This window comes from Typha angustifolia, chromosome 14 (genome assembly GCF_048772165.1).
Source record: "Typha angustifolia cultivar Huaian chromosome 14, ASM4877216v1, whole genome shotgun sequence".
Lineage (NCBI taxonomy): Eukaryota > Viridiplantae > Streptophyta > Magnoliopsida > Poales > Typhaceae > Typha > Typha angustifolia.
Window position 1 is genome coordinate 8,222,413 of NC_133252.1, and position 15,608 is coordinate 8,238,020.

General features: G+C 35.6%; 2 protein-coding genes across 2 annotated transcripts; one reads left to right on the forward strand and one right to left on the reverse strand.

Moving 5' to 3' along the window:
- Window positions 1-1,931: 1,931 nt before the first annotated feature.
- On the reverse strand, window positions 1,932-6,341 carry LOC140775695 (uncharacterized). Its single transcript, XM_073119100.1, has 4 exons — window positions 5,025-6,341; window positions 4,830-4,919; window positions 3,053-3,476; window positions 1,932-2,893 (listed from the first exon to the last, which is right to left on the reverse strand). The coding sequence occupies exons 1-4, from the start codon at window positions 6,339-6,341 to the stop codon at window positions 1,932-1,934; spliced, it is 2,793 nt and encodes a 930-aa protein (XP_072975201.1).
- Window positions 6,342-7,511: 1,170 nt separating this feature from the next.
- LOC140775296 (uncharacterized) lies at window positions 7,512-15,284 on the forward strand. The gene is made up of 8 exons (XM_073118496.1): window positions 7,512-7,686; window positions 7,776-7,843; window positions 12,868-12,987; window positions 13,056-13,129; window positions 13,451-13,487; window positions 13,635-13,736; window positions 13,816-13,924; window positions 14,817-15,284. The coding sequence occupies exons 1-8, from the start codon at window positions 7,613-7,615 to the stop codon at window positions 14,935-14,937; spliced, it is 705 nt and encodes a 234-aa protein (XP_072974597.1). The 5' UTR covers window positions 7,512-7,612; the 3' UTR covers window positions 14,938-15,284.
- Window positions 15,285-15,608: the final 324 nt, after the last annotated feature.

Sequence of the window (15,608 nt, forward strand, 5' to 3'; positions counted from 1 at the left end):
CAAATCTTAATACATACACTAAAATTTAGAACAAATACATACATGAAATTGTTAGTCCAACTTCAAATCTAATAATCACATGACAATTTGAATAAAGATTAAAGTTTACAATTCATTACAAATTATAAATAATTTGAAATATATAAACAACAACATTAAGCCCTCTTTTATTGTCCAAATATCATGACCCTATAAGAACAAAAGATAATGTAATAACTAAAATAGAAGATAGAGAGAAATATAATGTAAGAAACATAATACAAAAGTTACAAAAGAAAATATGTTGAGAAAATTGGGGATATTCCTGCCAACAAATATCATATTATTTTACTATGATAACCAACCAAATGGGGATCTTCCTGCCAGAAATTCTCATCAGTTGCTTATTCAATTATTTTCCATAATCATCACCAGTTGAATAAAAATCAAGCAGGAATAAAACGCTTGATCTGTAATGTGTGCAAGCATGTCCTATTCTAGATAAACAGTAAACGGATAGAATTTGTTGAACAAAAAGAACACTAAAATAAGAGCATCCAAGTAGGAGTGAAAACGGATCAGAAACGGAATCGGATAGTGCTCAACTCATATCTGGATTCATATTTTTAGTTCGGATATAGATTCGGATATGAATATTAGACGGATAGCAAAATTAAAACCATATCCTAATTAAACAGATACGGATAATTTTCGGATAGAGGATCGGATCTTAAACGGATATTAATTGAATTTAAAAGAATTATAATATTTTATTTAGATATAATTAACATAAAAATATTAAGAGCTTTACGACAAATAAATTTTTTGTACGTCAAATATGTAAAATTAGAGAAATTAATCTCTATAAATAATATATATAATGTATTATTAGTAATAATATTAATATTTATTATTTAAATAAGCAAACTAAAAACTGTAAATCATTCAAAATAATATGCGGGTAAACGAATATCCAATATCCGTATCCAAATCCGAAAAATATATCCGACCTGTATCTGAATTCGTATCTGAATTTTTTTAAAAACTCTATCCGTATCCGAATCGGATAGAAATTTTCTATCCAAATTCGATCCAAATCGAATCGAATAGCGAATTGGACCTGAGTTAATCCCAACCGTTTTTACCCCTACATACTGCAGTTTCTAATATTTATAGGCTTATAGCTCTACAGGAGTGACTGAAGTACTGGTGTCAGTGTGACCTTTCGTAAGGGAATTGAAGTAGACAGTCTCTGGATGCAACATATAACCAAATTCTACACAATCCACGTTACTTTTTGTAAAGAAGTAAACAAATGCAGTGAGTTTATCCATTTAACTTTAGTATGCTCACAAATACTAAAGTGCCAGTTTACACTTCTTGTTCAAACAAGTATATAATGTCTTGGCATACATCAAATGTCTTGGCAAAGATCACAATTACGCATTTCACATCTGTTTTTTTTTTTTTTTAAGAAATTTCCTATGCATCTTGAAAGTAATAATTAACCTACATAACCAATAGAAGAGAAAAAATAACTCATATCAGCAGAATAAGACAGATTACCACAAATAAGTTAGTCTTAAATTCAGAAACAAAATAACATTAACCAAAGTTTGGAAATGTTGAGATGTTCCAAAACAAGAAAAATCAAGTGAAGCTTAGAGAAGTTGGATACATAAACCGGCACATAATTAACTAACAAAAATTCTTATGACTATTCGTCATTCATTTCCAAATTCCAACAAGAAATATAGTCAACATGATCCGTAAACACAATTAAAGAGAATTCTCCTTCTTATTATTTCAATAAATCAGCTTACATGCTTTATATAGGATGTGTACACATTAGATCCATAATTCATGGCCTGAGATTTAAATCCCACCATATATGGATATCTATTAACAGCTATTAACATAATTATAGCTGACTAACAGAATCAGTTAAGGGATCATATCAGATTCTTTTCTTTAACACTCCCCCTCAAGTTGGAATGTATATTGATTACATTCAACTTGTCGAGCAATGCCTCAAATTGTGTAGAGTTCAATGGCTTGGTGAATAAGTCCGCTGGTTGATCACCGGTACGAATGTATGCTGTCTTAATTTCTCCTCTCTGCACCCTTTCACGAACTACATGACAATCAATCTCTATATGTTTTGTGCGCTCGTGAAAAACCGGGTTCAAAGCTATATGTATAGCAGCTTGGTTGTCACAGAACAGCTTAACTGGTTGAGCTTGACACACATTCAAATCTTTTAATATACTTTGTAACCAAGTTACCTCACAGCATGTAGTAGCCATGGAACGATATTCTGCCTCCGCACTTGAACGCGCCACTGTACTTTGTTTCTTTGTCTTCCAAGAGATTGGTGCATGTCCAAGTAGGATGCAATATTCAGTCAAAGATCTTCTTGTGTCTTTACAGCGAGCCCAATCAGCATCATAGTATGCTTTCAGCTCTAGTGGTCCTTTGGAAGGTAAAAGAATCCCTTGGCCAGGTGTGTGTTTGATGTACCGCAGGACCTTGTGTGCAGCTTCAAGATGAGGTTGTCTAGGCTTGTCCATGAACTGACTTAATATGTGAACAACGTACACAAGATCTGGTCTCGTAATTGTGAGGTATATTAGCCGCCCTTTAAGTCTCCGATATTGGGATGGATCATGCAATAATTCACCACTTGTTTGTGTTAATGACAAGTTCTGATCAATTGAAAAACGTGAGGGCTTTGCACTAAGAAAACCTGTGTCTTCAAGAATTTCTAAGGCATATTTCCTCTGACACAATGCAATACCTTGCTTAGACCTTGCAACCTCAATGCCAAGGAAGTATTTTAGTTGCCCCATGTCCTTTAGTTTAAACTGGCTTGAAAGAAATTGCTTGGTATCAGTGATGTCTTCCAAATTGTTTCCTACCAAGATCACATCATCAACATAAACTAGTAATGCCGTGAATCTACCCGAACGATTTCGGACGAACAATGAATAATCCGACCAAGATTGGTGAAATTCAACTGATTTGAGGGCTGTTGATAGTTTAAGAAACCACTACCGTGAGGCTTGCTTCAAACCGTAAATTGATTTATGAAGCTTGCAGACTCGAGTCGCCCCCTTTTGTCCGAAACCATGTGGAAGCTTCATATATACTTCCTCAGAAAGATCCCCATTGAGGAATGCATTGTTAACATCAAGTTGATGCAAATGCCAATCTTGTAGTGCGGCAAGGCTAAGAAGCACACGTACCGTCGTTAACTTGGCAACTGGTGCAAATGTTTCTCTATAATCAACCCCCTCAACTTGGCTATAACCCTTAGCCACCAACCTCGCTTTATAACAATTAATTGACCCATTTGGATTCAATTTGAGCTTGTACACCCACTTGCAACCGATTGATCGTTTATGAGATGGCAAAGGGACCAAACTCCAAGTGTGGTTTGCTTGAAGAGCTTGAATCTCTGTATGCATGGCTTCTCTCCATTGTGGGACTTGGACAACCTGTGAATAAGAAGTAGGCTCTTTCTGGATAGAAAGTTTAGTGGTGAAGGCTCTATAATTATGAGAAAGGCGATCATATGATAAGACTTGTGAAAGGGAGTGAACTATACCTTTGGTCAGTGAAGGTGATGGTGCAGGTCTTGAAGGGAGGGCTGCCTCAACATGAAAGTCCTGCAAGAAGGTTGGTGTCTTAGTAGGGCGGGTCAACCGGCGTGGTGGTGAGGATGATCTTATTACCATGGGAGGGTATGTAGGTAAGGTAGGTGGTTTTGCTGTTTGAGTTAGTGGAAGCAATGGTGTAAGGGATTCACTAGTAGAATGAATTGGTGAGTTAGTAGCGGAAGCTGGATCTGGTGAAGTATGTTCAAGTAGTGGGACCCTAGAGTTGGAAAAAGATGAAACTAAGAGTTCAATATTAGAGGAGGGTGACTGTGTTTGGGGTTGAAAGATAGGCACATTAGTTGGAGAAGTCAAGTGAGAGTTGGACTAAAATGGGAAAATGTCTTCAAAAAATACAACATCTCTAGAAACAAAGACTTTGTTTTCTGTTAGATCATAAACTCGGTAACCTTTTTGACCATGAGGATAACCTAAGAAGAGACATCTAGTTGCATGCGGCTCAAATTTTGTGGGTTTGGAAGGGTGAGTTGACATGAAACACAGGCAACCAAAAACTCGTAAGTGGGAGTAATTAGGTGGTTTATGAAAAACCTTTTCAAATGGGGTTTTGCCTTGAAGAAGTGGTGTGGGAGTCCTATTAATAAGATATACTGAAGTGAGTATGGCATCTCCCCAAAAATGCTTAGGTAAGTTGGCTTGAAAAAGAATCGCTCGAGCAATGTTCAGTAGATGCCTATGTTTGCGTTCAACGACACCGTTTTTTTGTGGTGTGTTGACACAACTAGTTTGATGAACTATTCCTTTTGATGAGTAAAAATATTCGAGCTTAAACTCAGGACCATTGTCACTATGCACAATTTTCACTTTCTGATTAAATTGAGTTTCAACCAACTGAATGAAATTGACTAGGAGGTTTCGTGTGTTTGACTTATGCTTCATCAAGTATACCCAAGTGCTCCTAGTATGGTCATCAACTATGGTAAGAAAATACTTTGCACCAGTAAGCGAAGGTTCATGATAGCCACCCCAAATGTCAACATGCATTAGGTCAAAAGCAGACACATTAGAAATAGTACATAAGGGAAAAGACATCCTAGTTTGTTTAGCCAAAGGGCAAATAGGACATTGACTTGCATCGCAAGATTGATTTATGAAGAAGGGAAATAAGGAAGAAACTTTGGTGGAAGGATGGCCAAGGCGTTGGTGCCAAAGGTTGAGTGTAGGGCGGTGAACCGAGTTGCATGTTCCTTTCTGTATTGGATTGAGGCAGTACAATCCCTCCCGTTCAGTTCCCGTCCCAATCATCTTCCCCGATCGTAGGTCCTATATGAAACAGAAATGTCTAAGAAAGATGGTGATATAGAATGAATCAAGTGCCAGTTTGCTAATAGAGATTAAGTTCAAATAGAATAAAAGCACACATAAAACATTATGGAGAACGAAATCAGGAGTAAAAACTATTTTGCCATTATGAGTGACTGAAGCCATAGTACCATCTGGTAGTTTGACAAGACGATTATGAACAGGTTTTAAAGAAGTGAGAAGAAAATGAGCATAAACTATATGATCACTTGCACCACTATCCAATATCCAGACATTGTCTTTGCCATTTTGAGTGATGGAAAAAGCTTTACCTGAGAGCTCATCATAGTTTGGGATATTACCAACATGATTGATCTTGGCTGCCTTATTTTTACTTAGCAACTCGACCAGCTCCTTGCATTCTTCCTGTGAGAATGAAAAATTGTTTCCATCAAATTTCTTGTCATACAAGGAAGCCACATGGTTCCCTTTTGAGCTTCCGTGTTCTCCTTCCATAGCAGCCTTTCTTCTTCTACAAAAATCATAGATATAGCCTTTTCCACCACAAAAGGTGCACTTGAGATGAGCCCTGCAATTCTTGGTTCTATGATTAGTCATGTTGCACTTTTCACATCTCATTTCAAACTTTCCTGCATCATAATCACGACCTCCCTTCTTAACAACAAAAGCTGCCACCTCTGGTTGAGTAATTGTCCTTCCATTCGAAGCCTCTGCTTGCTTTTCATGGCGCAATACCATTGCATATACCTTATTCACACTTGGCAGTGGATCTATTGCCACTATGTTGCTTCGGATTATAGCATAGTTGTCATTGAGTCCCATTAAGAACTTCATGGTCTTTTGGTTCTCCATGTACACCTTGATCTCTTTGGCCGCGTCACAGCTACAAGGTGGAATCTCATAAAGTGCATCTCTCTCATCCCAAAGACTCTTGAGTTTGGTGAAGAATGACGTAACTGAGCCAGTGTCTTGTTCACAGCTATGGATCTTATTTTCTATGTTGAATAGTTGAACAGTATTTGTATGGAAAAAGCGCTCTTGCAACTCGAGCCACATATCCCTTGCATCCTTGCAGTGAATCACGCTGCTAGAGATGTCTTTTGACATTGATCCTAGCAGCCATGTCTTAACCAAAGTGTTGCAGCGATCCCACTGTTGTTGTTCTTCAAGCCTGATAATTGGCCTATGAATGGATCCATCTATGAACCCTTTTTTGTTTTTGATTGTCAACACAATACTCATGGATTGAGACCATATTGTATAATTGTCTTCCATCAACGGTTGTGATACGAGTACTGCACCAGGTTGATCTGAATAATGGAGAAATAAAGGATGGTTGGGATTTTCCCACGATTCTGGGACTCTCGAAGAGGACAGAGGTCTGCCATGTTTAGCAAGATTTCGTTCTTCCTCGCTTGCCATGGAGTATTGTGTTTGTGTAGGATTTTAGGCTTCCAAGAGCTTTCGCTCTGATACCATAAAGAGAATTCTCCTTCTTATTATTTCAATAAATCAGCTTACATGCTTTATATAGGATGTGTACACATTAGATCCATAATTCATGGCCTGAGATTTAAATCCCACCATATACGGATATCTATTAACAGCTATTAACATAATCATAGCTGACTAACAGAATCAATTAAGGGATCATATCAGATTCTTTTCTTTAACAACAATTAATATCTAATCAAGTAATTAGTCCACCATAATAGGTATAACAAGTAATAAGTAATATGATCTAACAAGCAAGCACAATTAACATCTAATAAGTAATCAATCCACCATAATAGGTATAACAAGTAACAAGGAAACAAATCTAATAAGTGTCAACTAAGCACAATTAACATCTAATTTAAGCACAATTAACATCTAATTAAGTAATACGGTGAGGGCTTGGCAGACAGCAGCGTGACGTGGAGGGTTTGGACTAGAGAGTGAAGAAGAGGGTTTTAGTTGACTTGTGAGGAAGATGAGGGCAATAAGCCAGCTGAGGCAGGTGGCAGGTGAGCTAAAGGGAGTTTTCGGGCTATTAACGTAGGGAGATGAGGGCAATGACGTGGGGAGATGAGAGTGGCAGGTAAGATGTGGGTGGCAGTGTAGGGAGATGAGGGTGACGACATAGGGAAATGACGGTGAGGTAGTGAGAGTGAGAGATTGTTTGAGAGGTAGGGGTTGGGTTTAGTATTAGTTTATATAGTAAGTGTTTTGGTGGGTTGGTAGGTTAACTTGACCCTATCCGACCTTAGTCGTTTACTTAAACGGGTTAGACGGGTTAAATGGGTCAAACGTGTTAGTTATATAAATTCGAACATGACCAAATTATTAATTGAATTAGATGCGTTGACCCATTTATGAGCCGAATTTGATTAAGTTAAATCCAAACCCGATTAAAATGTGAGTTATTATGTAGGGTTATGAGATGAGCTCAAGATTTGCCACCCATATGCATGGCTTAGGCATTTTTGGTCAATTTCTTAAGAGGATTAAGATAGTGTCCAACCAATGACTAACTTTCTGTTGAGACCTATTAAAAAAATAAAGAAAGAGAGGAAAAAAAAAGAAGAAATTCGGCTCGGCCCATGAGCCGCCCTAGCCGCAGCCGTTATTCATAGCTCGGAAGGTAGAAGAGACCAAAAGGGTGTAAAAAATAGCCGAACTCCCTCCTCCTCCTCGTCCACCTCAACAGCGGAATGCAGAAGCAGGGTGAACTCGATGACGACGACGACACAGTCTGCTTGGGCAGCTCCTTCTTCGTAGATCGCAAGTAATTTTCTTCTCTCTTCCATCCGCCTCTTGTAGCAGTTGAGAGGTAATCCCAGGTCTAAATTATTTTCTATTATTTTGGGTTTCTAGTTACGAGCTCACCACCTTCACCTTCGGCTCTCACGTCCTTAACCTCCTCTGCCTTCGCTCTGCTTCCAGTAAGTCTCGACCCATCTCGCGTTTACCTCGTTTCCTGCTTAGTTCTTTGATTCTTTATCTGGGCAGTCTGTATTTAAGGATTTTTTTATAATTATTTTTATCGTGGTTTGGGCGTCAAAATCTTAACTTTTGTTCCATGATTGAGTGACTGATTCCTTTTGAGGAGCTTTTATATGTTTCCCATATCAGAGGTTTGATTTACGTCGGAGTGAAGTTTGTACGCGGGTTAAAGAAATCTTGCATTTTTTAGCAGAACTATTTGGGTTGGAATCAGGACTTATAGTAAACCACAGAGTTTTCCTGCCGGGGAGGATTATATTTGGTTATTTTTAGACATTCCATAATGTCTAAGATTTGAAGATATTATCGTTCCATGTAGGATTAACATGGATCCGAGGATTGGATAGTGGTAAAACCATATAGTTACAAATAGTGAACCAATATTGAACTTATTTTAATTGTATGGGTTGTTTGATATATCCATATTTACTTTCTAAAACCAGAAGAAACTGTGATATTACTCAAAATTTATAGAAAATAAGTAAATAAATATGGAAAGAAGATTATAGGTTCACATTAAATAAAAAAGGGCTCCTATATTACTATTTTGATAATATTTAAAGGGGAAAAAAATTACATTCTAGCCACCCTTTTGCTGAATCAAAACTCAAAGTGCCTTTATGAACTTCCGCTGCGACACTTAACCCCTTATGGTTTTGACCTATCTATAATTATCTCTATGTGATATTCACAATCATAATTCAAAGTTTCACTTTCAGTTTTAGTTGGTTTTTGTTTTTGACTCTTGGAGAAAATGAAAAATTAGACCAAAATGGATCTGTTTTAGCCAATAATGTCCAAAACAAAGGTCAAAACTAGAATTCTTGCTAGTTTCAACCTTGATCAATGAGTTTCAACCTTAGTTTTCAAAAAGTTTTGGCTGGTATTGTTTCGTAATGGGCAAAATTTCAAATCATATTAACAACATTGTTTTGAACATGTGGAATGCCACTCTTTGTGTTCATATTATAAGTATGCTAACTGCTAAGACATACTCAAAATTAGGATATGAATTTCTAGAAAGATACTGGAACTTTTGCCCTCCATCGGTTGTGAAAAGTCACAAGGCATTCTTTTTTGTTATCCATGGCCTTTATCTAGATTGATTCGATAACTTTGTTGAACTTATGGGTCGGCTACAATCAGGAGGACATACTTGTATTATCATGCATCTTTGGAAGGTTAAGATAAACATGACCGAGTTATTCTTCGTTCTACCATATGATTCCAGTTCATGGACTTCATGCGAATCTTCCTGTAGATTTTTTTTTGGTTTTGTTGTCTATTAGCACATGACTTTCACATATAGTATTTTATGAGAAATCTATACCTTGTTTAGTTGTTTGGAGCTTTACGAAAATAGAGATCCAAACAACTGAAGAACATTTAATTCACTTGTTAAGTCACACATGTTGAGCATCTCTTTGGAACCTTAGATGATTGCACCATGAAGCTGGGGTCATTCACTATATATCTACTAATCCCAATCAAATGTGTCATTTACATTTTCTGTGTTCCTCGATATGACAGGAATGGCACTGCATTTAGACAAGGACATAATCATTAGTAATTGCATGCCTTATGGTATAATCATTTTCTCCATTAGTGATCAACTGCATCTTCTTGAAACTATAATTTTCTCCTTGAGTTTCATCTTTAGGGAGAAGATCTACATTAATGATTTAAGGGTAACCAGTTGTTGAACTCTCGCGTCGCCAAATTGAAAAGATGGACCAAGCTCTATAAATATTTACATTAGTTAGCTAGAACAAATAGTTAGTAATTCTTAAATATGTTGATGCTTAACCAATAGAATGCAGTGACAGTAAAACATCACTAGAGTTGAAAATAGATTTCTATACATATAGGAATAGCAGTTGTACAACCGTTTCAGTTTCTTCTTGTTATGGTGGCAATCGGATCGTGTTAAGTGGGTTTAGGTTCGGATTAGATTCGGATTAGGTCAACTTTACTTTAACACGAAAATGACCTGATTATTAAATGGGTAACACAACACAACCCGTATAACTTGTATAAGCCCATTTAATAAACGGGTCGTGTAACACATCACAATAACCTGTTTAACACGACACAAATAACACAATAATATTAACAATATATGAAAATTAATATGTATTGATTTATCCTATATAAATAGTATATCATACAAACAAAGTAGGTTATTTCTAACTCAAAACTTATACAACATAAAAATAACAATTCTAATATTTCACCATAATACAGATCCATACAATATTGTTTTTAACTCATAACAATTGCAACATAGTTTCAACTTTCAACTTCACAATTCAACCACCAGCATCCAACATTAAGTAAATAAATTTAAGTACTAAATTTAGTTCCAACAATCCCATGACAATTAGAATATAGTTTAAAGTTCACAATCTATTACAAATTATAAATAGTTTGAAATAAGCAAACAACAATATTAAACCCTCCATTTTATTGCCCAAAGATCATTACCCTGCCAAAAAGAACGAAAGAGAACATAACTAATTGAGATAGAAGATAGATATACTCTCTAGACAATAAGATTATAAAATAGTTAAGTGCCTTGCAGTTATAAGCTAGTTCATGCGCAGGAAATCAAATGCAGTGCTCTACAATGAATGCATCTTTCATAATGAAGGAAAAATGTTGAATCTTACCTTAGTCTTTCCAAATCTTTAATAAATTCACAGCAAAGCCACCACGATATGCATTTGGGGAGTAAAGGCCTGCACCACAAACATTATTCTGTCAAGGATCATTCAAATAGAAAGAAAATAAGATAAAAGATGTAAGTCAACAACAACAACAAACACATTGTTTTAATGGCTCAATAGTAAAATAGGTTAGCTCCAAATAGAAAGATAATGCCAAAAAATGAGTATCTATCATAAAATAAAGCACCATAAAAGTAATTGCCTTTGTCAAAATCAAATCTAGACAGAATAGGCATTGTAATAGTCTAATGTTCTGCTGTACAAGAATAGGCTAGCATGCATTTGAATAATAAATTACAAATTTAAACACTGAAGCATGGTATTTTTTTAAGTAGAACATGAGTCGAATCCATATACAACAATTTGGAAAGATAAAAAAGAGGTAAAATATCATGACATAGGAATAAAAGCTGTGAAACTAAACTAAAAATAAATTAAAGTTCTGACATAGGAAAAGATCAATGCAGTAATTAAATAGATATAACAAACCAATTAAAAAGATCTAAAACATTGCAGGAAAAAATTGCTGCTAGCACATTGGAACATATCAATGCTACTAGCAAACTGATTAAACAGATCTAACCATTAAAATTATGGCCAAGCAGATCTAACAATTAACCAAAAAAAGATCTTTGATTACATGGAAAAGAAAAATCTCAAATAGACCAAGATCCTTTTTTAGGTCATTTCTTGGTAACATAATCTGCTATTAGAATTAACTGTTTAACACAGTGAAAAATATAATAGGTTGCCTGCATCTGTCTCACTAAATGAAGCAAAGAATTCAATATCTAGGTTTCTCTTTCTTTTCCTTGAATAGCGCCAATAGCGACACACCAGAAACCTTCACAACCTTGAACCGCACGCCAAGAATGTCACCAATAGCATGACCTTTCCGACTAAATCTAGCAATCATTACCTTATCTTGATATAGTTAGATCATATCAACTATAAGCATCAATAGTCATCAGCATCATGTATAAGAAAATGAAAAACAAGGATGTTGCAGTATTAAGTTCAATTTATACTTAACCAAATGAGTACTGATACACCATTTTCTCTGGAACACTAAAGTTTAATTTAAACGAATAAATCATAAACCAGAAGATGCACTAATAATTTATGTGCAAGAGTACAGAGAGATTTGATATGAGCCGACTTGACCCTCTAGAAGTCAGGGATCTGACACAACCAGATCAAGTCAATTGGATGAGTAGATCAAGAGATATGGTGAAAATATTGATCAAATATTAGGGAGTGGCGAAATGGACGTGGAAGGTGGATAAAGGAGTTGTGGCTAGGGTTAGGGTTATGGAAGATGAAAGATGGCGGGAGTAGTAGGATAAAGCACAAAGCTAGATGAAGGGGGAGAAGTGGATTGTACTCTTAGGAACGAGAGGAGATGATCTAATGTAAGGGAAGGGCGACGACAGTGTTACCTGCGGCCTAGGACAAGGCTTAGCAATGAAGAACAAGATCGCACAAAAGGGATGAGTCGAAGGAGAAGAGTTTTGCAGCAAAGCCAATTCATTTAATTTGATTAAGATATAAGCCAGAAGGCTCTACTTATAAAGAATGAAATATAAGAGCCCTAAACAAACTTAATTAAACCAGTCTTTCTTATTCTTCTCGGATTAGTTCTTTGTTTTGCTATAGATAGAGTCCGATATAAAGAAACCTTGAATACAAAAGTTGTAGATTATGAGGCCATTGATCTTATTCCGGTTGTTTCATAATATTTGGATACATGACGAATATTTTTTGAATATTTTTTTAAAATTGCATAAAGCTAGATTTAGCTGATTAAATAAAATCCTATCCTACTAAGACTAATTAAACTATAAAAGGGTTAGACAAGTTAGGGGGTCAGTAGTATAAATCCAAACATGGCTTGATTATTAAATGGGTTAGACAGGTTGATCCGTTTACGATCCGGACCCTAGTAGACTAAACCCAAACCCAATTAAGGGTTGGGTTATAGTATCGGGTTATCGCGGCGAGTTAATTTTTGCCACTACTACTTCTTGTTACAAAGGTAACTATGTTAACAACTCACTTCTTACGAAAAATGGCAACATAATACAAATGTTCTTTTAGTTTTATTATGTCTTTGATGTAATTATCCTATTCTTCCACTCTGTATATATTATTGTTAAATTGTTATTTGCATATGTTAACGTCATTCCAGTTGTGGATATTAATGACATGGCTTCATACTTTTATGACTTGCATGGCAGCCGACTATGATCTTACAGGGCAGTTAGTATGGCCTGGTGCAGTTCTATTGAACAATTACCTGTCACAGCATGCTGAAATTCTTGAGGGGTGTTCAGTTATTGAATTAGGATCTGGGGTTGGTAAGATGATGGCTAATCATGTCTACTTTAATTGGAGACTTTTCCTAAATTCAACAGGTTCTTTGTAGGCATTACTGGCATACTGTGCAGTCGGTTCTGCCAAGAGGTTCTCTTGACTGATCACAATGACGAAGTTCTAGAGGCAAGGTTTATGCCCCCTCTATAGCCATCTTCTAAGTTCTAACACTCATTTTCCTGTGTGGAATATTCTATGCTTTTTAAAAGTTAAAAATACCATGAAAAATGGGGTGACTATTTTATTCAATTAAGTTTCCTATAAAAGTAGTAAGGTTTTTAAGTTATTTAGTATGGAAGAAGATGATATTTCTTTTCCATTTCTAAGTTTTCAAATAACCGGTTATTGTACATTGAATTATAACTACAGTTCAGTATAAGTAGCTGCACATTTTTGGAGGAGAGTTCTATCTCCATTTTTAATACATTTAATCTTTTAAGTTTTCAGATCATGAAGAAAAATATAGAACTTCATTCATCTTCAGGTAATCAAAGATTTACAGGTTAAGGAGTTTAAGTTATAAGTTCCTTTATGTTTGGAACTTTTCCCTGAGTTCAATCTGGTCATCCTGACAACTAAGAACCAGTGTCCCTCACCAGGAAATAACTTCTATCAGAAATTTTGGTTTCAGAGCTGACAGCTGAGAAGCTAGAGTGGGGAAACTGTGATCATATTATACAAATCTTAGAAAAGCATCCAAAGGGATTTGATCTTATTCTTGGAGCTGATATTTATATCCTTTCATGTCGTTTGCTCTTTCCCTTTTATTGGCAACTTTTTAGATTTAAATGTTAATCCTTGACAAATAACAAGCTTTCAACAGTCCAGCATTTCTCATCTTTTTGATACTGTAAAGAAGCTTCTCCAATTCAACAGGAGCAAATGCAGATTCATACTGGCCTATGTTTCTCGGTCTAATATGTATGTGTTTTATCAACTCAATCTTATTGGTCATGATCTTTTCTCTTTTCTATTTTCTCTCTGTGTGTGTGAGTAGTGGTGGTTGGAATAGTTGCTGTTTCTATAATTGTGCCTTACAAGAAGACATTTGCATATGTGAAAGTACATTAATAAGGTTCAAAGCTCATGGGATCACAAGAATAATATGTTACTACTCAAGAAAACTGACATAGACAAATATTTCAAGAAAAGTCAATTAAGAGTAGTAAGAAGATCATATACTAATTATTATTTAGGTCCCTAATTCAGATGACTCCCATAAACATCTTTATTACTGAATTTAGTGTGTAGGAAATATACCCAAACAACTTTTCCCATAGGAAATCTATGCACATGTACATGGAAAAGTCATAAACTATGACAAACAAGTAATTATTGTCTTGTATGCTTCCAGGGAGCCACATAGTCACTTGACACTTCTATGTAACTCACTATCTTACCTATTTGATGTTGCTCTCCAAACTTATGAACATCCTTTACTATCCTTTATTAGATATTTTGGCGAGGTTTTTCAAGTTCATAATCTGATGCATGGTGCCATAGATTTGGCAGGAGTCTTGTTCTTCTATTTTTGTTAACTCTCTTCTCTGCCTTTCTAGCAGTCTGTTGTGGTAATAATCCAATATATCTTTCAAAAATTGCCACACTTGCATTTATAATTTTGTTAGCTTATTTGCACTTTCATAGAGTACCATTGTATTGCAACCAAATGATCTTTATTTAAAATTTGATCAAGTTGTATGCTTCTAATTTCTTGCTCCACCATTTTATACAAGGTGCTGAATTGTCTTAGATCATAGTAGGACACAAACTGCAGTCTTCTTACAAATATGCTTCTTTTTCTGATGAGCAGCATGGATACACTTGTAGTCAATGAAGCTGTTCAGCATGGAATGCAGGTCAATGAAGTTCCTGGGACAAGAACAACCATATCAAATCTTGAAGGGGTCATATTTGAGATCACCCTCAAATGATATTTGATGAAATCTCATAAATTCCATGTGCTTGTTTGGTTAGACATGCTATTCCAAAAATAATGTGTTCTTAGCAAGGGAATCGGCCTATTTTCTTGTGTCAAATATGGACGTCTCTCATCTGCTGACTTGCTAAATAGACAAAGTAGTGAGAGGAATTAATTTTGTATGCCTTATGTTTGCCGTCCTTGGGAATTAGCAATTGAACATGTATTGCTATGTTGACTAGTACGGTGTGTGGCAATTGGCACTTAGCATAGCATGGCACACAGAACCAGCTAAAGATTATTGCTAGTGGAATGGCATACATAATATAAGATTTATATACTAATATAAATCTATCTAAATATATTCTTTCGTGAAATATTCTATTGTTAAAGCCTTTATTGCTAACTGTTATATTTTCTTCTTCTTTTTGTGCCCTTTAGATGATTGGTTCTAAATATTTCCAAACCATCTGGAATAATTCCATTGCAAAAAAGAAATAATGTGGAGTTATATTTCACATTTTGACATAACCCAAACCTTGCCGTTTAGTATGACATCAAGGAGAATGAAAAGGTTTTAAATAATAAAGATAACGACAAATTAATTAGGAGAAAATCAAATACTAGAAGGGTCGATCTTCAAAACAAAAAAGAGAAAAGAGAAAACCGGAAGAATTAGCATCT